This window comes from Ranitomeya imitator, chromosome 5 (assembly GCF_032444005.1).
Source record: "Ranitomeya imitator isolate aRanImi1 chromosome 5, aRanImi1.pri, whole genome shotgun sequence".
Taxonomy (NCBI): domain Eukaryota; kingdom Metazoa; phylum Chordata; class Amphibia; order Anura; family Dendrobatidae; genus Ranitomeya; species Ranitomeya imitator.
This window is the reverse complement of record NC_091286.1, coordinates 131347692-131374968: the sequence shown is the minus strand read 5'-3', so window position 1 is coordinate 131374968 and position 27277 is coordinate 131347692. Positions and strand designations below refer to the sequence as shown.

At 42.0% G+C, this 27277-nt stretch overlaps 1 protein-coding gene across 1 annotated transcript in view; it reads left to right on the top strand.

The window, feature by feature from the left end:
* Positions 1 to 27277, top strand: part of SHPRH (SNF2 histone linker PHD RING helicase) — a 144472-nt gene that overhangs the window by 77622 nt on the left and 39573 nt on the right. The window contains exons 16-25 of the mRNA XM_069769156.1: positions 1681 to 1773; positions 3070 to 3177; positions 11351 to 11493; positions 12366 to 12539; positions 13340 to 13402; positions 17160 to 17385; positions 18774 to 18917; positions 19037 to 19138; positions 20477 to 20548; positions 23725 to 23913. Of these exons, the coding sequence (XP_069625257.1) occupies positions 1681 to 1773; positions 3070 to 3177; positions 11351 to 11493; positions 12366 to 12539; positions 13340 to 13402; positions 17160 to 17385; positions 18774 to 18917; positions 19037 to 19138; positions 20477 to 20548; positions 23725 to 23913 (1314 nt within the window). The remainder of the gene's footprint in view (positions 1 to 1680; positions 1774 to 3069; positions 3178 to 11350; positions 11494 to 12365; positions 12540 to 13339; positions 13403 to 17159; positions 17386 to 18773; positions 18918 to 19036; positions 19139 to 20476; positions 20549 to 23724; positions 23914 to 27277) is intronic.

Genomic DNA, 27277 nt, shown 5'->3' with positions numbered 1-27277 from the left:
GGTATCCATGATGCTGGTGTGAACACAGCCTTTAGGAATCACTAGGAAATTGTGCCATCACTTTCCGGCTAAGATTCACGATCTCCATAAGTTTGTCAGCTCCAATACTAAAGCACATTCTCTATATTTCTATAATGGAGTTTCTCGGATGCTTTTCTGGATCATGAGTCTCCTTCCTACCTTGTTCTCCTTCATTTACCAACACAACATTTTATCACCATATTTCAAGCTCCTAATGAAATTGTAACAAGGCTTCTTTCCGTTACTTTCTGTCAGCTTTCCATTGGTGTTATTATGACCTTCTAATAAATAGTGAAACCTTTTTTTAAATATTCTTAAAATTATGTTTTGTAACTTAAAGGTAAACTGTCAGAATCCATAATTTCTCCTAATGATTAGTACAAATGTGTAGCCCTTAAAAAGATAAGCTGCAAGAAATCTTGAAGTTGTCTGGAAGTTCATCAGGGCGTTACAACGCACCCTCTAACTACTCAACCTCACACTGTTTCCTACCTAGCACCACCCTCCCCTTGCTGGTTGACAGGTTGTTTGCTCTGGTACATGGCCACTGACCTGCTAATTAGCCTGGGGAGGGTGAGAAGTGCATCGTCACGCCCCAATGAACTTGCAGACACAACTCCTTAATGCAGTTTCTCCCTGCTGTAGCAGTGCTTTAGGGTCATAAAGGGATGCGTTGGCTTATATTTTAAATGGCTGCACAGTCCTATTATTGGTTTTGGTGGGTGAGGGAGGGGAACAAACTTTGACAGGTCCTATTTAAGCAAGATTTTAAAATTTGTCCACCTACCAAACAAGACTGACATAACCCAGCCAGCGTTAGCTCCGTATGACGCAGATAATGGTGCATAAAGCCATGAAATGCTTCTGTCCTGGGAGATGAATTTTGATCTTTGGTTTGGGGACAGGCGGTTCTGTCCGGGGAAAAGACAACCCCAGGTCTATTTCAAGGTATCAGGGACAAATTATAAAAGCGATTATTGCAGCGTTTGCAGGGACCCGAACTAAAAGAGCCACCTTGACAGAATGCATCATTAGTGCTGCACAAGATGGCTCTTTTTTTTAGTTAAAAACACCTGGGGGGGGGTGACATGTTCCCTTTAAAGGGAATGTGTCACTTTGAATATGCTAACAGCGAGGTATAGAGCATGCGGAGATTGATTTTAAGATTTTGGAAAAAGTCAGTATAACATACATTTTTATTACCTGAAATCCCTGCTTATTCTGGTTTTTTTTAGCAGTCCAGTGACTCAGGACTTGTAAATCCTGACATTGCGCTCAGTGCACACTGTAAGAATTCTCCGGTGCCGACGCTGGGAGCGACAGTCATGTGACTTCAAGTGTGCGATATATATACTCCCGGGCACATTCCGAATCAATGCAAGCGTATTGTGCAAGGCCAGAAACCGTTCTAGTTGGCATGTGGCCGGGACTATGCATATCGCAGGCACCAGAGAATCCTCACAATGTGCAGCGTGGGTGACCCCTTTAACTTGTTCAGCCCATCTTGCTCTATTATCTGCCCATACAGGGGATTGCACAGCATTTCCAAGATGTCAGACCCCCTTTAACCCCCATTGAATGCAGCTCTGAAGCAGGACAGGGTGTGATAGATGCGTGAAGAATACTTAAGGTTTCTAATGTGTGTTCCATTTTATCCAGAGACTACACTCCACACACAATCTTCTCGAACTGCTTTCTGCAAAGCATCCAGGGATCCCGCCTACCTTGCGTGACCACAAGCTGGAGGAAGAGGTTGGTTGCACAATTTTTGAAGAGATATTGCAGCTTATAGGAGTTCTCCATTACTGCACAAGCCCTTGTTAATGCGTCAAAGAGGGTCTAAAAAGTAAAAGTGATGCTCGAATCTCAGACCTCCTTAGTCAGCACTGTATCCCCTGCCTCACCGCTGGGATCAACTCTGTTTCTTTCATTCATACAAAATATGAAAACTTCAGCTGATCAGTAGCCTCTGTTCGGTTGAAGCACACATGATGCTCCCACCAGAGGTTGATCCCAGCAACCAAATATTAATGGAAGCATACCAGCGGGGGCCACAGCACTGACTACAGACAGGTAGCACCAGTTAGGCTACTTTCACACATCAGGTTTTCAGTGTCAGGCTAAATCCGGCGAATGTTGGAAAAACTGGATCCAGCGCAGATTGTGAAAAACTGATGCGACGGATCCGTTTTTTTGACGGATCCGGCTAGCCTATGTAGATTATTGGATAAAAAAAAAATTTGGAGCATGCTCAGTTTAAAAAACCGGATCAGGCACCTTCCGGCTCCCATAGGCTTCCATTCTAGCAAACAGCCGGAAGCGCCGGATCCGGCGCTTCAGGCTTTTTCGCCAGAGACAAAAAATATTGCAATGGACGTTTTTTCAAGAAACCGGAAGTGGCAGATTTACCGTATCCAGCGAAAACTGGACGAAACGCAATGTCATCCGGTGCAATCCGGCACTAATACAAGTCTATGGGAAAAAAACTTGATCCGGCAGCAACATTCGCCTGATCCAGTTTTTTGAAAACTAGCCGGATTTAGCCTGACACTGAAAACCTGATGTGTGAAAGTAGCCTTAAGAGAGGGAAATATTTTTTTTCACCTCCCCAGTACTGCACAATCCCTTTTAAATATTGCCAAATGAAGCCCTACATTTGCAAATAATGGGGAGCCCCTCAGATCACCATTTTAAGTCCTCATGGTGATGAGATCAGAGACCTTGTTAAGGAGGTTGGTGAATAATCTTATGGGATGAATGAAGCCATTATGACCTTCTGTATAGAATGCATTCTGCTAGGATGGGAATAGGAAAATTGTTCATACTCTAAATAGAGCGGTGCTATTCTTCATGACAATGTTTTCCTTCCAGTCATCGAGCATAAACTACATTTATAGCATGCATCCACTGCTGAGATGGGAAAAAGAACATTCTTATGAAGGTGAATAGTTGGGTCCAGTCATGACCATTTCCATGAAGAGTTCAGCACTATGCTGCAATAGATGGATTGTTATAATGTCATGAGTATCTTTATTTTTTTAATTGCAGATAAAAGAACTTAAGCAGCATTACATGATCAAATCGAATGCTGAAGTCTCTGAGGCCCACCAAGCTCTACAACCAGTCCTGCAAAATTTACGTGAACTGCAAAGAAAGGTAAATTAAGTTTAATTTCCAATCTGTATATGATAAATACAGCTCTAGCAAAAATTAAGAGACCACCACATCAAAACCCTGTCATGAGCAGCCCAATCTCCAGACCTGAATTTCATTGGAAACCTCTGGAATGTAATCAAGAGGATGATGGATAGTCACAAGCCAACAAACAAAGAATAACTGCTTACATTTTTGCGCCAGCAGCAGTATGAGAGACTGGTGGAAAGCATGCCAAGACGCATGAAAGCTGTGATTAAAAATCATGGTTATTCCACAAAATATTGATTTCTGAACTCTTCCTGAGTTAAAACATTAGTATTCTTCTAAATGATTATGAATTTGTTTTTTTTGCATTATTTGAGGCCTGAAAGCGCTGTTTTTTTTTTTGTTTTGTTTTTTTCATTTTGACCATTTTTGTCAGAAAAAAAATACAAAATTTATTGCTTGGAAATTCGGAGACATGTTGTTGTCAGAAGTTTATTGAATAAAAGAACAATTTATATTTTACTCAAAAATATACCTATAAAGAGAAAAATCAGAAAAACGAGACATTTTGCAGTGGTCTCTTAATTTTTGCCAGAGCTGTATACACAAAGATTATAACAGATTTATACAATAGTGTACAGTCTTTATTATTTTACAATAGGAGCCTACAGGCCATATGCCACAATTTGACTAAACAGTGGCAGAGGTCTGAGGTTCAGTTACTGTCAGAATTTTTCCCATTGCACATAAGGTTCATTAGCAAAGTTTACAAATTGTGGCGGCCACTCCAAAATCCTCCCCGACTTATCCTAAAAACAAGTCTCAGTGAGCCCTGATATACTGTATGTTTGGTATCATTGTCCTGTTGGAAGCTCCAATGACTCCAAGTTTCAGATTTTTGACAGAAGTCATGACGTTTTCTCTTCGGATTTCCTGACACTTGATTAAAACCATCTTGGCCTCTACATGCTGCAAATTTCCAGAGCCGGAGGAAGCAAAGTGGCCCCAGAGAATCACTGAGCTACCTCCATGCTTTACTGTAGGCAGGGTGTTCTTTTCATCACAGGCTTCATTTTTTCTTCTTAAAATATATTGCTGACTCACAGGTCTGATAAGTTCCAGTTTTGTTTCAATGCTCAACAGAACCGAATCCCAAAACTTATGTGGCTTATTTATATGGTTCTTAAGTATATTGCAGCCAACTTTTTTTTGGAGGGTCAGAAGAGGTGTACATTTTGGAATGTGGATGTGCAGACAACCTGCCACCAGATCAAGTGTGGTCACTTTTTGCTCTTATTTTTATTCCTGTGGAGTGTTCCTCTATTTTCTTTCTTCTTCTTTTTTTTTTAATCTGTTCTATAGATATGGATCTCTTTATTTAGTGATAATTTTTATAATTTTGCTAAGGGTATGTGGCTCACATGATTCTCAAGGGGTGTGTCTTTAGGTTGCTCTACATTATTAGCCTGTGAGCAAATTCCCCATTTTATAAAGACCATAAAAATTAGCATTTATTAAAAAGGCTCATATCTGTGGAACCGTGTGGTGAATTTACAAAAACAAAACAGAATAAGACCAAAAACCGGCCAATTTTTGCTTAGTTTGCACCTCATTGTCTGCCACCTTCAATTCTCACTGCAGGTCTTCCTTAGCTGCTTCATTGGGGGACACAGGAGCTATGGGTTAACTCTGCTGCCACCTGGAGGCTGACACTAATAACACACCTTAACTAAAAAGTTGGCTCCTCCACATCATGCTATACCTGGCCTACAGGCATCCAGCTACGCCATTTAGCTTAGTGTTAAGAATTGTGTATTGAGCAGAGAACAGAGTGCCCTCTATTTTAGCCATCCACTTATCTGAAATGGACAATTGGACCACTGATTTTTTAAGTAGTGAGGGGTTATCTGCAGGAGAGTGGTTGCTGCATCTGGAGGTCTTCATCCAGATTTGTCATTATTGGGGCATTCCAGATGTCGATCTAATGGCATCTACACTGAACCCATATGCAAAGGTTTGTGGCCAGATCTCAAGATCCTCCGGCAGGCCGCAATTTTGGAAATCCCTTAGTCACAGTTCACCCTCCTGTTCCTGTTTTGACCTCTGCCCCTCCTACCCAGGCTTCCCAACACATAGTGGATGCCCATCATCCTTATCGAACAGTACTGGCTTCAAAGATCCTGGTACATGGACATGGTCAACCTTCTCACAAAAGCCCCATGGACCCTCCATGACTAATCTCCATTTCCAGAGTTCCCTCTGCCATCTAAATTCATGATTTCTCAATTTAACATCATAGCTGTTTTATCCACAGTGCATGTGGGCACCAGGGCTTCCTTTTCAGGTTATCTAGACCTTAATCAGCGAAAGAACACCCTCTTCATTATGTATCTTCCATCATGCTTGTAGGACAACATTTAAAACCAGAAAATAAAGAGTCACAACAATCCACAAAAGGTTAATATTTATTAGAAAATTCACAATAAAATTAAATCAGACATAGTACGTAGAAATGGAGGAGACATGAAGGTAGGCATGGCATAGATTTGGGGTCAAGATTAGAACCTGGGAAAGATGGGTTAGTGAATATTTGCGAGTATATACATCAAGTGAAAACCTAAAAGGCTACTGGCAAGGTATGCCTATTTCAGTGACAACACAAGCCATAGCACATAACCAGCTGCTTACCCATAGTAGGTGCTGACCGCTCCAGTCACCCTTGCGGCCCCTGACGCGCGTTTCGCATGCTTTGCTTTTTCAAAGGAGAGTAGAGGAAGGAGTTTGTATGTTCTTAAGCATATTATGAACATCTTGCTGTTTCGTCTCTCCTGTTAATGACTTTTCTTACTACAATTATTTCCAGGCAGATTTCGCAGCTGGTTAACTTTTTCTGTCACTCTTCCTTCCTTGTCCTTAATGTGGACAAGATGGTGTTGCAGCTGATACCTTCTTTTCTCCCTAAGTTGGTTTCAGTTTTCCGCCCTTCTCCCTCTCACCCTGCTGAGAGAGCTTTACACAAGTTGGACATCATCATAGCTGTGCATCACTACTTGTCTGACATAGCCCTCCATTCAGATGCTTTGTATTGTGGTAGGCCCGCACACAGGCCTGGCTGCCTCTAAGGCAACCATTGCTCGATGGATTCAATCTACCATTTTGCATATCCGACTATCAGACTAAGGCTAGATATCTACCATTCATGGTTGCGGCTCTCACTGCTCAGGCTGTGGGAGCCTCTTGGGCTGTCCACCACTCATCAGTTCACATCTTTTCTAAGTGTTCCAGGGTTTATACCTTTATATTTCAATATATTATTCGATTTATATTATATATATATTTACTTGACTTTATACCTTTATATTGGCAGGAAGGTGCTGCAGGCAGTGATTACTCAAGTGGTGGCTTGTGAGGACAATTTTTCCTGTGGTAATAGATGATTTTTGTTATTCTCTACCCCAAGGACTGCTTTAGGAGGTCTCATGGTTCCTGTGACCCTCAATGAAGATCCTGAAAAACAAAGATTTTTGGTAGTTAGTGTAAAATCTTTCTCCTAGCCTTCATTGGGGAACACAACGCCCTCCTTTGGTTGCCTGTTCTGGCAGGCATTTATGATGCTGTGCTTTTCTTTCACTCATTTGCTTCTCCTACTACTTGTTCACTAACTGTGTAGCTGGGTGCCAGTTGGCTAGGGTGTAGTCTTCTGGGGAGGAGACGACTTCTCTTAAGTTGTATTAGTGTCAGCCTCAAAGTGGGAACGATTTAAACCATGGCTTCTACGTGCCCCCTGTGTACAAAAAATCTTCATTTTACCTTTTCTTGAGAGTTTTTATCTCCTGCCTCCTCAGGACTCTGGTGGCAGCTGGTGATGGATTCTTTATGCCACATCCAGATAGTCTCACTTCCTTTAACGTTGAACTTGCAAACGATACTTCCAACTATATCTCTAAGAACATTCAATGCCTTTGCTATATTTTTGTATCCGTTTTCTTGTTTGTGCAAAGAAATGACCTATTCTCTTAATTCTCCCTTAACTCTTTGGCACAGTCTTTTGAATTAGCCATACTTGGAATATGCAATCATATGTCATAGTCCATAAAACGCCTGGCTAGTCCAGGTATCTGATATGTGTTGTCTCAAGCACACCCCATGCAACTAATAAAGTCCTGAATCGGTGGCAAAAAGTGTGCTTCAGGCAACATATCTGTAAATGTGTGCTCATACGAGAGATTCTGTTCACGGGTGAAAACTTCTGACATGGCAGTAGTCATGTAAAGTGGCATTTTGTGTTGAATTTGAATAAATCACTTATGTTAGTTGCTTTGACTATATAAACCCTTAACTGCTTATGCACATTAAAACAGCTACAGCTAAGGGGCCTTTTTTAACTCATAGGGAATAAGGGTATAGGCCCCCCAGAGTCCGAAAATATCTGGGGTTTCAGAGACTGGGAACCCTGGAGAACACGATCAGGGACAGATTTTCTGGTCCCCGATGACGTGATCAATGAATAACAGCAATCAAGTAAAAAAAATGATACACATGTCAGACAAAAGTGAAATGATCTCCCAAAGCTTCCCCTCCTCAGTTTCTCTGACATCCCTCGGGCCCTCCACTTCAGCTTCCTGAAAAAACGACATGCACATCTGAGATCGGCCGTCCGGCAACTGCACAAAATTTTCCTATTGGTTCCTGACTCGATCACTGTAATAAACCCTATCACAGTGACCAAAAGCAAATAATTAGTAAATCATCCCCTTAGTCAGATTACATTTTTTAAAATGTTATAAATTTTATTTCTTTCATTCCTTGCTGTTAAGATTGGACTTAGGGCTAGGGTTGAGGTTGGGTTTAGAGTGAAGGTTTTTTTCAAAAGTTAAAAAAAAATGATGATGATGTGACGGCCAGTGTTGAGCGCAAGTGGTCACTGCTCTAGTTTTCATCGGGTGCCCAGGTATGCACCAAGTATCGTGGGTGCTCCAGTGACATACTCGAGTCCCTGCCCCGCACGTTTGTGCAGCTGTTAGGCAAGGAAAAAAAAGATGAGAGGATTGGCTGCCATACGCTAGCAATCCCCTCATGTTTTTTGGCTAACAGCCGCGAAACATGAGGGGTGGGTTCTCAAGTATGTCCCTCGTGCAACCGCGATACTCAGTGCATACCCGAGCATCCGATTCAAACTCGAGTAGCGAGCTCCTGCGCACGGCATATTCCGTATGACAACCTAATGATACAAAATTCTGCGTAGTACCTGAGTGCTCAAAATCCTCACTGTACTTCTGGCTAAAATCCTTGAGAGGTATAGTTGCCAAAACGGGGTAAATTGAGAGGGGTTTCTACTGTTTAGGCACCTTAGGGGCTCTGCAAATGTGACACGTCACCCTCAGTCTATTTCAGCTAATTTGTGTTCCAGAATTCAAATATTGCTTCTTCTACTCCCGAGACCTGCTGTTTGTCCAAACAGAACTTCTTGACTATGTGTGGGGGTATCACTGTGCTTGAAAGAAAGTGGGTAACAAACTGTGGGGTCCACTTTTTGGTGTTGCCTCTTGCAAAAGTGAAAAAAACGAGCTAAAGCAACATTTTAGAGGTAAAACTTTTTAAAAATTTTCATTACACTTTTCATTAATTCCTGTGTAGCAAGTGAAAGGTTTAAAAGAAATTCCTGACAACAGTTTTGAAGTATTTGAGAGGTGCGGTTTTTAAAATGGTATCACTTTTGGGGAGTTTCCAATATATAAGCCCCTCAAAGTCCATTGAAATCTGAATACGTCCTTAAAGAAAAAGATTTACCATAGTAAATTTGTTGAAAAAATGAAAAATTGCTACTAAACGTTTGACCCCTCCAACATCCTAACAAAAGAAAATGATGTTTGAAAAACCATGCAGATGTAAAGTAGACATATGGGAAATGTTATTTATTAATTACCGTATTTTGTACAGCATGACGAACTTGAGAGTTTGAAAATTGCTATTATTTTTTATATATAATTTTTGCCAAAATTGCGATATTTTCAAAAATAAACGAAGAAGTTTTACCAAGATCATGAAGAACACTATGTCACAAGAAAACAATCTCCTAATCACTGGGGGTAAGATGAAGCATTCCAGAGTTATTACCACATAAAGTGACACTGGTCAGATTTCTAAAATTTGAGCTGTCATGAAGGTCAAAATTAGCTCAGTCACTAAGGGGTTAAATTCTACTTGATTTATTGCAACAACCTAATTTGCAGTGGGGGTTGTATAATTTTAATCTCTTTTGTAAACACTATGAAATCCTCCTGACATATAGCCCTGAAATACACTGCAAGCTCAATGTGATTGTCCCATTGAAGGGATTTTTGGGGAATAACATATTGAGGACCCATCCACTGGATAGGTTATTAGTATCAGACCGTTCGGGGTTAGGCATCCTCCTTGAACACTTATTTGCTCTGGCAGTCACTGGATGTAAATACATGGAACAAAGCTGCATAATGCAGCTCCATTCAGTGTGTTGTAGCCACTGCTGGGTACTGCAGAACAACCCCTATTATTCTTAACTGGAGCCGTTCTGCAGTTTCCGGCAGTGTTCTCTCTTCAGCTCAGTTCCATGTGTTTACATCTGGCAGCCACAAGAGCAAATAACAGCTGATCAATGTAGGTGTCGGGTGTCCAACCCTCACCAATCTGATGTTCATGGCCTATCAGAAGGATAGATCATCAATATGTATGTATCTAGCATACCTTTGTTTCAATCTGGTCATCTCTTTAGATACCCACTCCCTATTGAACCCTTCCTAATCTGGCTTTCCTGTTTACAGTCCCTTTAATTTGTAAAGTGTTGAACAATCTTAAAGATGTTTTCAATGTATATACTTGTGTATAAGTCGACCCGAGTATAAGCCTTGGCACCTAATTTTGCCTCAAAAAACTGGGAAAATGTATTGGCTCGAGTATAAGCCGGGTATGCATTGTCCCCTAATCCCTATTCTGGTATGCATGGTTCCTCATCCCCATCCTTGTATGCATGGGCTCCTAATTCCTATCCTTGTATGCATGGCTCCTTATTCCCATCTTGTCTGCATGGCTCCATATTCCCATCCTTGTATGCATAGGTTCCTCATTCCCATCCTTGTATGCATGGTTCCTCATCCCCATCCTTGTCTATATGGCTTCTTATCCCCATCCTTGTCTGCATGGCTCCTTATCCCCATTATTGTATGCATGGCACCTTAATCCCATCCTTGTATGCGTGGTTCCTCATTCCCATCCTTGTATGCGTGGTTCCTCATCCCCATCCTTGTATGCGTGGTTCATTATCCCCATCCTTGTATGCGTGGTTCCTTATCCCCATCCTTGTATGTATGGCCCCCATGAGAAAAGCATAAAAAAAACAAAAAAAAAAACAATCATCATACTTACCTTCCCTGCGTGCCCTCGCAGCATCTCGTTGCGGCTGGGCGATCATGTTACCATGAATATTCATCTCTCTCCAGCCTATGGGAGTGGAGAGAGGTGAATATTCATTACCTTAATGAGCTGGCACCCCATAGAGCCTGGCAGCTTCTGGAAGCCGGAGGCTGCGGCTATAACTGTGCACGCCATAAGAGAAATTAATATTCCTTGCCAGTGCAGTGAATATTCATTTATCTTTAGCAGCGGGCACAAGCTTTACCTGCAGCCACTGGCTCCTGCCTCCTCTGACCAGCTGCTCCTCCACTCCCCCTCCCCCGCCATAAACTGGGATAATGACTCGTGTATAAGCCGAGGGGGGGCATTTTCAGCACAAAAAAATGTGCTGAAAAACTCAGCTTAAACACTAGTATATGCGGTAATTAGTTGTCGTGGGGATAATATAGCACTACCACCATCTTATGTTAATTTGAGCAATTTTACGCCACATCCCCACATCGAATATCTACGTTTGGTATCGAAGCAATGCAGAGGGTTCATGTTGGTATCTTCATTAGCTGTGACTGTTAACTTTCAAGAGACATTGCTTTCTACTATTGCTACAATAAAAAAATCGAATGAATGTCTGAGCCATATTATTTCACGGTGCATGGTTCTGTGGTGATTGACTAAGCTTACCATGCTACAGTTCCTTTGTTTTTTACCCATTATCTGCCTGCTCGGAGGATAACCCTAATCCTTTCAAAATTCTGTAGCCTCAAGTTCAAGCCTAAAATTCTTCCGTTCTTTGCAGATTAACTTCTCCTCTCCTTGGTGGATTGATGTCATACAGCGTGCTATCCAAAATGCTAATGACGAGGATCTAGTTCAGCGTGTGCAAAATGAAATAGCGGTCAGCTACAAACACCAAGCGAACAAGTTGTCCATGGCAGATAAGTAAGTCTGTAGGAAGGGGAGGGATTGTCAAAAAGTGTATTTTGGTCCAAATAACAAGTAACCGCACGGTCCAGTCTAGTTCAATGGATGTCTCTGGTCTTGATCTTGGGCCTCTTCTCTTCTTACGATTATTGTCCTCCTTCCATGCTTTGTGTGGTTAACAGTCTACGTCATCCACACCATATCCCCTATCTTGCTCCTGCACAAGCACTTCAGTTCTCTTGCACCTCCTTTACCTACAGGTCATCGGCACTAAAGTACTTTGCTCTGCCCTCGGCTCCGGATCAATACCAGAGACACCCAATGGACCGCCCCATCTGTGAATATAATAAATTTTTTTTTTTTGTTTTGTGCCTTGCATAGTGAATTGGGGATAAATATACAGCATTCTCGTGCGTTGTGAAAAAGGACTTAAAGATGCTTACCCTACTTTATATGGGGGAAACCTGTTTTCAGGTTCCCTTTAAACACAACAAAGCCAAAGAATTTGTATTGAGTGTCGAATTGCTGTCTTCTCTGATGGGATATCTTTCTGTGTTATGATAACTTTGCAAACTTAAAAATGGCTAAGTCTGTATCTTCATATAGTCACCAGTACTGAATAGACCGTAAATCCCCAGTATCCAAACACCAGTAAGGATCATGAATTAGGCTTTTCATGATGCCCCACACATATTGCACTTAGGTATTAAGGTATTACGTGAAAGCTTGGCTTCTAGGTTTTTATATGATAATACAAAGATCTGAACTTCCTTACATCTTGCCATGTCACGCCTTTACCCATGTCCTTGTTTTCTCATATGGCTGGACATCCATTTAACCCTTTCTCTAGCAACCTAGTCTGTTTTTAATCACACATTTATGCACCTCAGATTTCGGGACTGCAGAGGTCTTCAGTACATTGTTACCACTGAAATGGAAGAAGTGAGAAAGTGTCAGAAACAAGTCAGAGAGGCGGTGAAAAACCTGGAAGGTCCCCCATCTCAAGAGGTCATCCAGACCGCATCAATATGCCACCTTAGAGTCGGACGGCTGCCACTCCATATGTATGTACAGGATATTATATACATGTATCACTAATTAATCTCTTCTGCATTTTTCACCAATTTTTGGTTTGGCTTTCAAATACTGATGTAAAATACTGACCAAATACTGAACATGTGACCGTGCCTTACTTTGTGCTACATGTCCTTCATCCTGCTAGCTGGTTTCCCCCGTCTGTTACCTCTGCTCTTCAGGCGTTGTTGGGGTGTGACTGCTGTAGCCGAGCAGTACTGGACCATAAAATGCATGTACAGCAAACTCTGTACAAACATTCATCCAGCAAGGCATGCCGGGAGATTTCAGCTCTGAGAGTTGCAGAATTGTGCATTCAGCTCTGAGCTATAATATACATTGTGACTGCAGATGCGAAATAAGCGATGCAACATATTTGACAAGTTATGTAGATTGCGTCTGCATGTAAATGGTCTAGGCAAACTAGGGAATTCTATTTCTTTGTTTTGTTCTACAAAGAAAAAAATACAGAGTCTATTAAGAGGACTACTGATCTTTTATATGATGGATGCACCGGAACGGACCCTGTGACTATAATAGGGTCCGTCCGATTCCGTTTAATGTGGATGTCATTTTACAGGAAAAAATAGTTCACTGTGTTTCCTAGCACAGGTGTGAAAGTTGGCACTATTATATATTATATTACACTACTTTTAGATACTTAGATCAGTGTTATTTTATGTTGGTGATGCCATTTATAGACCTGACTTATTCTTAGCCCACCTAAGACTGCCGAATAATCATTGCTTCACTTCTAACAGCGGGCGTCCCATGTTTCCTCTCTTTCCAGCTGTGTCTTTTGTAAAGCTGATGAATTATTCACGGATTACGAGTCCAAACTCTTCTCTCATACGTAAGTAGCTACCTCACTACAACGATTCTAATCTCGTGGCCATCAGACAAGACAGTGCTGAGGAGCTCGGTCTAGAAAATGAGTTCAATTGTTTATGGTTTTAATATTTTTTCATTGTTTTGTTATGATGCAGCTACAAGTTCAAGTCTATGATTCATATGCTAATAATATGGAAACCTTTAGAAACCAAAAGGAAACATGCGCATACTTCTTTTGTTGTTATATTTAACAGTGCACCAGATAAAATTTGATAGGGGGGCTTGCTTTGGTTCTGTGAAATAAATTAGCTCATTTTTAGATTTTTTTTTTTTTTATTGTGAACATTGCTGTAAACCCAAAATTGTTTATCTTGAAAATAAATATACATTGTATTCAATCACATAAAAAGTTTTTAATTTTGAAAAATGCTCTTACGTCGATGTATCACTGTTACTTGTTATGACTCCCCTTTCTATTCTTTAGATTACCCGTCAGGAAGTCCACCTAATGTGTTCAGTGCTGGTAAGAACGTCATTTCTGGTGCTTTAATTCTTCTTTACCGTCCTTCACATCAGCAGTAATCACTCCATCAGCCGTATACATGAGGATCAATCCAAATTACAGCCTGTGTCAGTGATCACACATTAGGTGGACTTTCTGAGAGTGACTCAAAAGGACACCAAGGGGTGGCTATAAGAAGTAACAGCAATGCTCAATTTGTATGCCCTTAAACCAGATATGTATATCACACAAAATAGTTAATAAATAACATTCCCCATATGTTTATTTCATATCAGCTTCATTTTTTAAACATTAATACTTTTGTTAGACAGAAGGTTGAAAAGTTTATCAGCAATTTTGCATTTTTCCAACAAAATTTACAAAACCTATTTTTTTCCCGCAAAAATGTTGCTTTAGCCCCAAATTTTTAATTTTCTTAGTGGTAACCGGAGAAAATGAACCACACAATTTGTTGTGCAATTCCTTTTATGTACGCTGATACCCCATATGTGGTTGGTGGGAAAACTACTATTTGGGTGAAGGGCAGGGCTTGGAAAGGAAGGCGCTTCATTTGAATTTTGGAGTGCAAAATTAGCTGGGATAGATGGCAGACGCCATGTCACATTTACAGAGCCCTTGATGTGCCCAAACAGTGGAAACTCCCCATAAATGACCCCATTTTGGAAACTACCTCTTCCAAGGAATTTATCTAGATGTGTGGTGAGCACCTTCAACCCCCAGGTGTTTCACATAAGTTTTGAACGTAGAGCCGTGAAAATCGAAAAATACATTTTCTCTTTCGCTTCGTTGGGGGGACACAGGAACCATGGCTGTATATTGCTGCCACTAGGAGGCTGACACTATGCGCAAAAGAAGATAGCGCCTCCTCTGCAGTGTACACCCCACCGACTGTCACTAGGTTAATCAGTTTTAGCTTAGTGTCAGTAGGAGGTGGACACGGGCCTTTTATAGACCCATATTTACCTCAGTGTGTGTCGTTTGTTTTCAGGTGGATCCTTTACCGGAGGGATACAGTGTGAATAGTCACTACTGTACTCCCACTTAGAGACTATGAGTACGGTGTGTACTGCCACCCCGTATCCTCATAGTTCTAATCGGCAGGACCCCAACCCCTAACACAGAAGCGTGTTTAGGTGAGCTGGAAGACATGAAGTCCCGATTTGGTCCTGCCTCTGTCTCCCACCTACTCGCCCACCAGAGCCTGTCTGATGGGGGAGACGTGGACGTCCCACAACAGAAGTTTCGGATGTTCGATCTTTCCTGGATGAGGAGGTATATAACTCTCTCTCCCCCCAGGTACCTAGAAGACGTGGAAAGAAGATCCGAAGAAAGAAGACAAAGAAAAAAAAAAGGGAGTTTTTTCTCTTACAGCTCCGCTGTGATGTTCCTTTCGGGAGCATAAAGGGCCCTTTTTCTCCCTATGTCCAGTGGATTGGGGCTCCAGGCATCCCTTTTGCGGCATTGTACGGACCTCCGCGCCACTCCCCCATGCTCCGGCGGTCACCAGCTTAAATGCAGGCCCCGGCTACAGCGTTGGCTCTGCACCCCTGCTTGATTTTCGGGCGAGCTTTTCTCACGCCAGTCGCTTAAACAGCTCCTTCCGGCCTGTGGATAGCCCCACCCCCCTTGGCCTCATCTCTCTACCCTGAGCCAGTGCCATCTTTCTGCTCGTTGTCCCGGTTCTTGGCTCCGTCCCCTGGTCCCGACGCTTGGCTCCGCCCCTATTCCTGTCTTAGAGCGAGCTTTTCAGTGTGAATCCCTGCAGTGCGTGTTTTTACCCTCCTGGACTATGGCATCCTCTGGCAGCCGCCATTTTCTGGACTGTGGATACTGCTTTTCCTGCGGAGCCTTTCTCTTTCCAGCAGAGCAGCCCTACAGCCTGGAAGCTGTATACAGTATGACTGCACTTACTGTGAGTAGCTCCTCTGCAGACTGACACTCTCCTCTGCATCTTTCCTTGTCCCCTAACCTTCTGGCATCAGTTAGTGGGTCTGCTCATCATGCCTAATCCCAATGGAGAGCGTTCCCGCTCTCTTGCCTCCTCGTCTTCCTCTGCTTTGTTCCTCGTGTAAGTGCAAGCTTCCTTCAGGTCAGTCCTCTCCCCTCTGTCAGGACTGCAGCAACCCCACTGTGTCCACCGCCCAGGATTCCACTTCGGCCCCAGGTGAGAACGAGGCCCCCATCCCAGGGTGGGCTTCCTCCCTGCCACAGTCCGTGGCGGATCTTACCAAGGTGTCGCAGATCCTGGTGTCCGTACTTGACAGGTTGCCACTTCCATAGTTGCTAGTGGGTCACAGGAATCTCCTTCTGGGCCTTCTAATACAGGCTGCAAGAGATCCAAACAGGAGCGCCGTTCTAGGTCCTCTTCCCGCTCCATCTCGCCCCCGGTCCTTCCCGGCAGTCTGCCTCTTCCCGATCCATTTTGGACCAAATTATTAAGAAAGCCACCGGGGGCACGTGACGTCACAACAGTTCCCAGACCCTGGGAACCATCCGGGACTGCTCCCTGCACCATATGCGGCGACCTCAGAGCTCCGCGCATTCCTTACCCGGCGTATAAGACGACCGCCGACTTTTGAGAAGATTTTCAGGGGCCAAAAAGTCGTCTTATACGCCGGAAAATACGGTACATAATTGTCTCCACTAGATTATGGATGCCATGTCGCATTTGGAGAACCGCCAAGAATTCAAAACAGCAGATACCCCCACGTGACCCCATTTTTGGAAAATTCCTCTAGGGGTGTAGTGAGCATTTTAAACCCACAGGTATTTCACAGAACTGGAATTGTATAACACTTGGCTTTGAAAATGAAAAGTTGCATTTTTTTTTCCATTAAAATAATGTTTAAGCCCCAAGTTTTCAATTTTAAAAGGGCTAATACGAGAAAATGGACCACGTAATCTGAACATTTTAATCCAGTTATTAATATCTGGCAAAAAACACTTTAGAAATGAATATGCACAGCCTTTCTGATATGGATTTAAAGGGAACCTATCAGCAGTATTGTGCACAGTAACCTACACACAATGTAAACTAATAAAGCCTATTCTCACCTCCAGTGCCGACGCCGTTCATGAGGCTGTGATGCAGTGTTGTGACACGTGACCCCAGCGCCTAATCAGCGATGGCGTCACTGTGGACAACCCCTTTAAGACATGCAGTTTGTGTTGTGAAATTGGGTGCAGATCAAGGGACTTTGTTTTTTTAAATAATGCGTGTCAGATAATTTTATTGCTATCTTGATTTAACTTTCAGGGTAAAAGGACAAACTGCTATTTTTGAAGAAATGATTGAAGAAGAAAATGGATTGGTGGATGATCGTTTACCTAGAACTAGCCGTGGCCTGTGGGCAGCTAGTGAGCTTGAAAGATCTTTGAAAGCCATACTGTCATTTGCCAGAAGTCACCGCATGGAACCCTGGCTTACTGATGAGGGCACATGCTTCATGGAGCTGTTTGAGGCATGGAAAAAAGAATATAAGGTCAGTTTCTCTAGATGATTCAGTATTGATGGCTATTGTAAAAGGGTCGGTCCCACGGATTCTATCTGAACAACCTGAGATGCACACTTCTTAATGTAGCACTAACAGTGGCTGGCAATATTTATTTTAAGAAATCTTAACTCCTAACTCCATTTAGAAAGATAAGTACAACATAAACAGATTTTAAATGGTTGTCTATATAGATATAGGTCATCAATATCAGATTGGTGAGAGCCCAGAACCCCAACTGATGAGCTTCTATCAGGTCCCATGGAAGTTGGAAGTATACAGTGTATCTTTCTGCAAGTACACACCTCTGAACATTGCATAGTGGCCATTTTCATGTACTGCGGCTCATCTTTATCATATAGGAGCTGAGAAGCAGTACCCAAGAATATCCCCTACACCGTGTTACACCAACTCCATACACTGTAATCTTCCAAAGGCCACGGGACCTGATGAAAGCTGATTAGTTCAGGTGTCGTATGTTGGACTCCCACCGATCTGATATTGATAACCTACACTAATGATCTTATCTATGATCAACCACTTAACTTATATAGATGAAGTGGTTGTCCATAAGTAAGATCTTTGGTATATGTCATAAGTATCAGATCGGTGGGAGTCCAAAACCCAATATCACAACTGATCAGGTGCCATGGGAGTTAGAAGTACACATGAATGGAAAAAAAGGGCAATGGGAGAGAGATTATTTAGCTCACCGGGTGCAGCACAATTGAGACCTCCATCAAAAGAATGCCGTGGATGGATTCCAGACCTGCAACTGGGCAATAAGCAGAGGAAAAACAAGGGTTTGCCAGGATCTGCTTAATTATGTAGAGTTAAAAAAAAATTTAATGAGAAAAAAATTAATATTCTTAGAACACAAACATGGCAAACAAAAATGGGTGAAAAGGGAAGGTAGACACAGGAGGGGGGATAATAGGACACTGGTATACGTGTTTCAAGCTGTAAAGTTCTGACCAGGATCAGTTTATGAAGCTTGAGCAGCACACCATGTAGTAGATGTTCTTGGGTACTGCAACTCTGCTCCCATTTGCTGTAGATGAGCAACCGCACATGACAACGACCTTAAGACAATGATCAAAGTTGGACAGTTCCTGCTCCTTCCATTGTGTACTTGAAACCATCATGGGACCTGGGCACAGCTGATCAGTAGAGATATCTGTTGACTCTCCCCAATGATCTGATATCGATGATCTATCCCAAGGATAGGTCATCAGTATCTTGGACTTGGACAGCCCCTTTCATCCATGACTGCTCTCAAAAAGATTTAAAAGTATAAATAATTTGAATATGTTTTAAATGAGTTTTGATAGCTTTAATCATGCAGGGTATATTGTGTTTTTCTCAAACGGTAACTTTAGTTGCTTCATGAATACTGGATGGTGCTACGTAACCACGTGTCTGCTATTGATGAGATTTCAATGGCAACCCAGCGCCTCCGAGTTCGGCTTCCCGATGAACCCAAGCCTAACCCTCCTGTCCTTCACATCATTGAACCACATGAGGTTGGTGCATACATGCAGCACAGTACATTTCAAGTCAAAAAGTGCATCTCTCATCGTATCTGCTTTAAGCTCTTTCTTTTTTGTTATGCGTAAAAAGTTTTATCCATTTGTCTCTGCAGGTGGAGCAGAATCGTGTGAAGCTGCTTAATGACAAAGCTGTTGCAAAGTCTCAGTTGCAGAAAAAATTGGGCCAGCTCCTTTACCTTACAAACTTAGAAAAGGTATTTATGACTAGAACGACCTTCTGAAAATTCAGTGATATAGAAACATAATTGTAGTTTGTTAATTTTTTTTTTTTTTTTACTTTTTATTGTGTTTGAAAGTTTTTGGAAAAATAATAAACTTTTCAAATCAAATATATTTTCAGAAATAAATCCTATTTCTAATGCAGGCTTATCTTTATAGCCTGGTGATGTAAGGCTTCTGTTCTGATCAAGCATGCATGGAAGTTTTCTGCAGTAAATGGGTTGTGGGCATAGACCAAGGAGCACACATAGCCCACTGCGGAGAGAGGAAGTCAGACCGTTATATGAGAGAGACAGTCAATGTTAGTATATTGAGTTGTCACTGAGAACGCATGGTGAATGCATCTTCCATGTCTGTGAGTGACGGCTTGCCTGTACAGCACAGCCATACAGCTTTATAGAACAACTGGGGCATGCATAGTACTGTCCAGCTGTCACTCAGTTAACAGTTACAACTGCATATACGTACGTGTAAGAACGCTCCCTGTCTTTCTCATGTAAGGGTCAGATTTGTTATGACCACTACTTATTGTGGCATATTTGTGTCTCTGCGCACATCACCAATTTCCTAGAAAAAAATTGTGCGCAAGCTCAATTAGAATAGGAGGCCTGCAACTGGATTACTATAGTATTAGGCTATCTAGGTATGCTTGCATTTGAAAAATGATGCATTTTTGAAAATTAATTGTATTTGAAAAGTTTATTTTTCCAAAATCTCTCACACAGCATGAATTTATTTTCATGGTAAAACCCCTTTGTTGAGCGAATTCACTTTTCTCGATGCTTTTTGAACTCCAAATTTTAAAGTTTCTTTCTAGATCTCAATGAAATCAATATACGGCCTTGTATGCTGTACTAGGCAAGATTTCTAACTTATTAGCACATGTAGGCACATAAATAGTATCACAAACAAAGAAAAGTTCCCGCTGAAGTATGTAACCAATGGGAACTTTATGGTCGTGAATAGAAATGCGAAACTTTAATCACCATAACACAGAAGATGTAAGACAAGATGGATACCACAGATGCAAAATGGGGTTTGTTTTCGCACACCATTTAATGATTGCATAGGTTTCTTCACAAGATATTGTTGCTTAAGATTCTATTATTTTTCAAAGATTGTTGCTCTATCAAAGTTTTATCCTTTATTCTCACTTATCCTTGGGAGTATGCAGTAATGAACAGTACAAGGGTAAGTAAGCAGCAATGTGCTGATTTCTTTCTTTCTATAAAAACGATCGAGCCAGGCCACGGTATATTCAGGTATTTTTTTGTTCTCACCAATATAATGTGAAGTGTTTGTTTCTATTTTAGTCTCAGGATAAAACCAGTGGAGGAGTAAATCCAGAGCCTTGTCCAATATGTGCAAAAAACCTGGGAAAGCAGGTAATTTTTTACATGGTTTACTATTTTTTAACCTTAGCTTTTGAGACCATATATTATAATTAAAATACATATTCTAACATGTTTTATTCTTGAAGGGGTAGTGGCATTTCAGAATTTTAGAGTATAGCCAAAAGATTAGCCAAACATGTCTGACAGGTTCTGGTCCCACCTCTTGGACATGCACCAGTCTCCATAATGAGAGTCCCCCAACCAGTCTCATGCAATGGATATCTAGGGGAGTTACAGAATATTACAGAATGTAACTCTATCTGACATTTAAAGCATATATATAAATGTATATAGAATGTCCCCAGAAATATCTTTAAATTCCTTTCTTCTTATCATTGTCTACAATCATTTATTGATATTTTATTTCAGAGTTGGAATAATTGTTGAAGCAAAGTACACATTTAGTTAGCTGTGTTGGTGCATTTACTTGTTACAGTAATTCCATAATCCATATTGATTATCAGAATGTGAAGGGCAGTAAATTTGATAATAAAAGGCAAAGCCACCCATATGTCTAGAGCATCTCATCTCCAAGATTCTATCCCAATATGTAGTAGGTGTAATAATAATAATAATAATGTTGGCAAATACCTCCATTTAGAAATGTATTATAGTATAGTTTTTCTGATTCACTATGTCTCTTTCCTCACGTGCAGACATTGCAGGGCCTTAAGGTACTGTCACATTAAGCGACGCTGCAGCGATATAGACAACGATGTCGATCGCTGCATCGTCGTTGTGTGGTCGCTGGAGAGCTGTCACACAGACAGCTCTCCAGCGACCAACGATGCCGAGGTCCCCAGGTAACCAGGGTAAACATCGGGTTACTAAGTGCATGGCCGCACTTAGTAACCCGATATTTACCCTGGTTACCATTGTAAATGTAAAAAAAACCCAAACACTACATACTTACATTCCAGTGTCTGTCGCGTCCCTCGCCGTCAGCTTCTCGCACTGACTGTGAGGGTCGGCCGTAAAGCAGAGCACAGCGGTGATGTCACCGCTGCGCTTTACGGACGGCGCTTGCATAGTGCAGGGAAGCTGACGCCGGGGGACGCGACAGACACCGGAATGTAAGTATGTAGTGTTTGTTTTTTTTTACATTTACAATGGTAACCAGGGTAAATATCGAGTTACTAAGCGTGGCCATGCACTTAGTAACACGATGTTTACCCTGGTTACCAGTGAAGACATCGCTGGATCGGCGTCACACATGCCGATTCAGCGATGTCAGCGTGTGATCCAGCGACGAAATAAGGTTCTGGCCTTCTAGCTCCGACCAGCGATGTCACAGCAGGATCCTGATCGCTGCTGCGTGTCAAACACAACGATATCGCTATCCAGGACGCTGCAACGTCACGGATCGCTATCGTTATCGTTGTTAAGTTGTCCAGTGTGAAGGTACCTTTAGGTATCCATGGTTACAACCACAAGCAACTAGCTAACTGTCACTTCATCAATGGATGTAACCAGAGATACCTAAGGTCCTGCAATGCCTGCACATGGGGAAAGTGACAGAGCGAATCAGAAAAACTATACTTCATTTCTTATTGGAGGTATTTTCTAATATTATTATTATTATGATTGCACCTACTACATATTGGGATAGGATTTTGGAGATTGGAATACCCCTTTAAGTTCCCCACTATTATTTTTTTTACTCTTTTACTGTATTTTTATTTTTGAATAATGAGCTGCAGAATGGTGCTATATATATTGAGGCGGCTGAATGGAGTGATGAGCTTCTGGATGAGGCTGTGTATTATTGGGGCTGAGAGAAGCAATGTTTTGCAGACAGGACTGTATATTGAAGGAGATGAAAGGAGCGCTTTGCTGTAGGATAGAAAGGCTGAGTGGAGGTATGGACTACAGTATGGACCTGTATATAGAAAGACTGAGAGAAGCAATGCACTGTAGGATGGGGCTGTATATTATGGGGGATGAGAGGTGTGATGTGCTGCAGTAAGGGGGTATATGTTAAGGGGTCTGAGGGAAGTAATGTGCTGCAGCATGGAGCTGTATGTTGAGGGGGGTGAAAGGAGCGATTTGTTGCACGATGAGGCTATATATAGAAGAGCTATGATCATTTATATAGCCAAAAAAATCATTGTATATGGGTAAACACAGAATTCATGCTTTTTTTTGTCTTGGTGATGGGTGTTTTTTGTGTCTTCATAAACTACATTTCCCCCAGTCTTTTCCTTCTCTGACTACTTTCTTATCGCGCTACCCCTGTAATTCTATATTGTTTATTAGTCAGTGCAGCCATGGCTGTTCCTCGCCTCTGCACATTGTATGTGAGCATCTGCTGCTGTCTGAGATTGCGATTCTAATTCAGCCATTGTTCCAGTTGCCTTCTGCTTTCCAATTCTGTATATTGGGGCTGTACATTGAGGTTTCTGCAAGGAGCAATGTGCTGCAGGATAGGGCTTTATATCGCAGTGGCTGAGAGGAGCGATGTTCTGTAGTGTGGAAGGAGTGATATACCGTAAGTTGGGTATGACTTCAAAAGACAGAGAGAAGTGGCAAGCAGAAGGCAGCCGAGCAAGGGAGACTTTGGCAGCATTGTTACCTTTATCTTCGGTAACAGTCAGTGGCAGATCCTCGCAGACATTGTGCAGAGGTGACACTGGCTCTGATATAGGGAACACAGAGGAATAGAGTGGAAAGGGAAAGACTGATGGGAAGTGTAGTTTGTGTAGACAAAGGAATGGCAATCACTAGGATGTAAAGAAAGGTGCAGGCTGCAGAAAATGATTTGTCGTGCTATATAAAGGATGAAAGCTCGACTGCATAGCAATATTCCAGGTATTGGAGGTTGTTAGATTATCCATTCCTTTTGCAGTCATCGACCAAGAAGGCTCACACGGGCTGCTCCACAAATGCTCTCTTTCCATGGATAAAATAGTAACCTAGAAGCTCGGTTTTACTAGAACTTTCTATAGCGCTTTCTTTTTGTTTTTGCATTTTTTTTATCTGTATCCTATCATACTCACAGGACAAAACAACTGAGATCTCCTAGTCGTCCTTTAATTGTTTTCTTTCTTTTGTGTATCACTGTGTATTTGTTTTCCATTATTATTACTTTTTTATCGCATTACATTTTGATTATTAGGAATAAGAAATATAACCATTATAATTGCACCTTTTTTTGTTTTTCTCCCTAGTGGGCAGTGCTAACATGTGGCCATTGCTTCTGCAATGAATGTGTAGCGATCATTATCGATCAGTATAGTGTCGGGACAAGGAGAAGTGCCATTAAATGTGCTATATGCAGACAGACCACATCACACAAGGAGATCTCCTATGTGTTCACAAGTGAGGCTGCGAATGAAGAGAAGGACATTCCTGTAAAGGTAGTGTATAAAATGGCTTGTTTTACTATCTGACTGGGAAAGTTCTGAATGAGTAATGTGTATTATATTAGTAGAGTAACTAAGAATTCTGAGTGATATAGACACCATAGTTGTAGGTATTCTGCCACCGATATACGTGGATGAGATGTGTCTGAGGGATGTGATCACAAATCGCTATATAAACAATGGCAGGTAGCGTTACTCGCTAAACTGTGCTCCTAGTACTTATCAGCTGCGCGTGGTGATCCAGAAGGATGATGCAGTGATACATTCAACAGGTTTATTTACAGTACCTTGGTGAGATGAGGTGAGAGTGAGGACTGTAGGTTAGAGCTGTTATAGAATCATCAGACAGAGATAATAGAAGCTCCAGGTTAGAGGTAACAAGAGAATCCTTCTCCAGCTCTGCAGCACATGTGTATTGCAAGATGGCACGGAGTACAAAACAGGAAGAGAAGGAAAAAGATAGGAGGAGCTATGACCGAAAGGTATTGTGGGAAGTACCATAACAAAATATTACAATGTGATACAGCAACGGCCAGTAGATGGCAGCAAAGCACAACAAATACAACAAATGATAGAACCAGGCATATTAGCACTACATAAATGTCCATATATGACTGAAAGTCTATCAGAATAAACTGAACAGCACACTCCCCGTCTGAAATCCTCGGATTTCACTATACCAAACAGTCTCAAATTGGAAGGGTTTACCTGAAGTACATGGAGGGATACCTCAACCTGTAAGATAAAAACAACGCATGCAATGCAACAATAACTTATTGAATAACAAGATAGACGAATGTCTATAACGAGTTCTTGAAGTAATCCAACGGACAACCCATCTTCGGATTGGAGTAGCCGCGCTAGGCCAAACTGTCTCCAACCCATTTGTAATCCAAAGGTTGAAGTTCCTTGAAAGAGTTCCTACTGATTGGATGGATAATCAACCGGTATGAGTAAAATAATCTCTGATATAGGCCTAATGAAAGATTTGGGGTCACCTTGCTTTGTAACTGTCACTTCTACCTTGCGTACCTTGCCATCGTCACTTGGAAAGGTTTTAGATATAAGTCCCATAGGCCATGCGTTTCTTTCCTCCTTCTGGTCTTTCATGAGGATAATATCTCCTACTTGTAAATTTGGTTTTACTTGTTGTCATTTTCTTCGTTTTTGGAGAAGTGTCAGGTACTCCCTCTTCCATCTATTCCAGAAACAATTAGCCAGATGTTGCACATTTTTCCACCGTTTCTGATATTTGTTACCGGACACAGAGTCTTCAGGCAGGTTAGGAACAGTTCCAAGTTTCTGGGTGAGGAGAGTTGCCGGAGTGAGAATTGTAGGAGATTCTGGATCCGTAGATATGGGTACAAGAGGTCTTGAGTTTACTATAGCAGAGACTTCTGCTAAGAAAGTGGTCAAGGTCTCGTGAGTGAGTCTTGAAAGATTTGAATCCATCAGCATAGATTCCAGTATCCGACGAGTAATGCCTATCATTCTTTCCCATGATCCGCCCATATGGGAAGCATGAGGAGGATTGAAGACCCAGGAACAGCCATTGGTTGTCAAGAAGTTCTGGACTGGTGTTGAATTCAGTTGTAGTTCTCGACAGGCACCTACAAAGTTTGTTCCACAATCAGATCTTAATTGTTTTACTGGTCCTCTGATGGAGAAGAATCGTCTTAGGGCATTGATGAAACTGGAGGAATCCATCGACTCTATCACTTCTATGTGTATTGCTCGTACACTCATGCACGTGAACAACACTGCCCAACATTTGCTTTCCGCATGCCCACCTCTGGTCCGACGTGCAGCCACTGCCCATGGGCAAAAAATGTCCAAGCCAACATAGGTAAATGGAGACTCTGTGCTTGTCCTATCAGCAGGCAAATCAGACATCTGTTGTTGCAGTTTTCCTCTTGTCTTACGACACTGAACACAATGATGAATTAAATGGGAAACCGGTCTCTTTGCTCCCACAATCCAGAAGCCTGCAGCTCTTAAGGCTCCTTCAGTGAAGTGTCTGCCTTGATGTTTGATTTTTTCATGGTAATGTCATATGAGTAGAGTGATGATATGATGATGACCAGGAATAATTAGAGGATTCTTTTCTGCCTCATCCAATTTAGCTTTGTTTAAACGACCACCAACTCTCAATAAACACCTCTCGTCTATTATTGGGTTTAGGTTGACAATGGGGCTGTTTTTAGGAACGTCTTGTTTTTTACGTATACATTCCAGTTCCTTGTGAAAAACATTCTGCTACACATTGCGTATCACAATGAGTTCACTCAGAGCAATGTCTTCTGCAGAGAGAGGCTTATGGCAGATATGCCAACCGTGACAATCAGTGTTACTGTCCTTATTGCGATAGCATTGTACAATGTGTACTAACCTTGCAATGGCACGAACCAGCCTCGTCCATCTTGAGAAGCGATCAAAACTCTGACAGTCCAAGCCAACCTTCTCCTTGAATTTGGTGATGAAGGTGCTGACATCAGGACGGATCTCTGGGTCGACATCTGGATCCTGAAGGTTGAAGCTGTCTTCAACGGCAGTCTCTTCGTATTGGTCGTGAAGGAACTCTGGTCCTGTTAACCAAGAAGAGCTTGTGAAGGCACCAATAGACACTGGTCTAGTAGCAAGGTCCGCAGAGTTAAGATGGGATGGGACATGCTGCCATTGCTGGGGTTTGGAGGATTTCCTGATCCTTTCCACGCGGTTACTGACATAGACGTAGAAGCATTTCGTCTGGTTGTATATGTAGCCCAGAACTACCTTACTGTCTGTGTAGAATTTTGTGTCATCCACGTGAATAGCTAGTTCGCTCTGTATGAAGTCTGCAATCTCTATGGCTAGTACAGCCCCACAGAGCTAGAGTCTGGGTATGGTGTGCTCGGGTTTAGGAGCCAGTTTAGCCTTTCCAAACAGAAATCCAAAATGGGCATCATTGTTAGAGTCTAAAACCTTCAAGTAAGCAACAGCGGCAATAGCTTTAGTGGAGGCATCAGCGAATACATGAATCTCTTTCCTTTGACTCGTAGTTAGGGATGCCGGAGTGTAACAACGTGGTATGTGGATCTTATCCAAGGCGCAAAGAGATTCTCTCCACGACTTCCACTTTAGTTGTTTGTCAGCAGGGAGTGGTATATCCCAGTCCTTAATACACTCTGAGAGTTGTCTCAGCAGGAACTTGCCTTGTATAGTCAGGGGTGCGACAAACCCCAATGGATCATATAGGCTGTTCACCACTGACAGAACCCCACGCTTAGTAAATGGTTTTTCTGCACCACTAACCTGAAAGCTGAAGGAGTCCTTTAGCAAGTTCCACCTAAAGCCTAGGCTTCTCTGTACTGGTGGATTG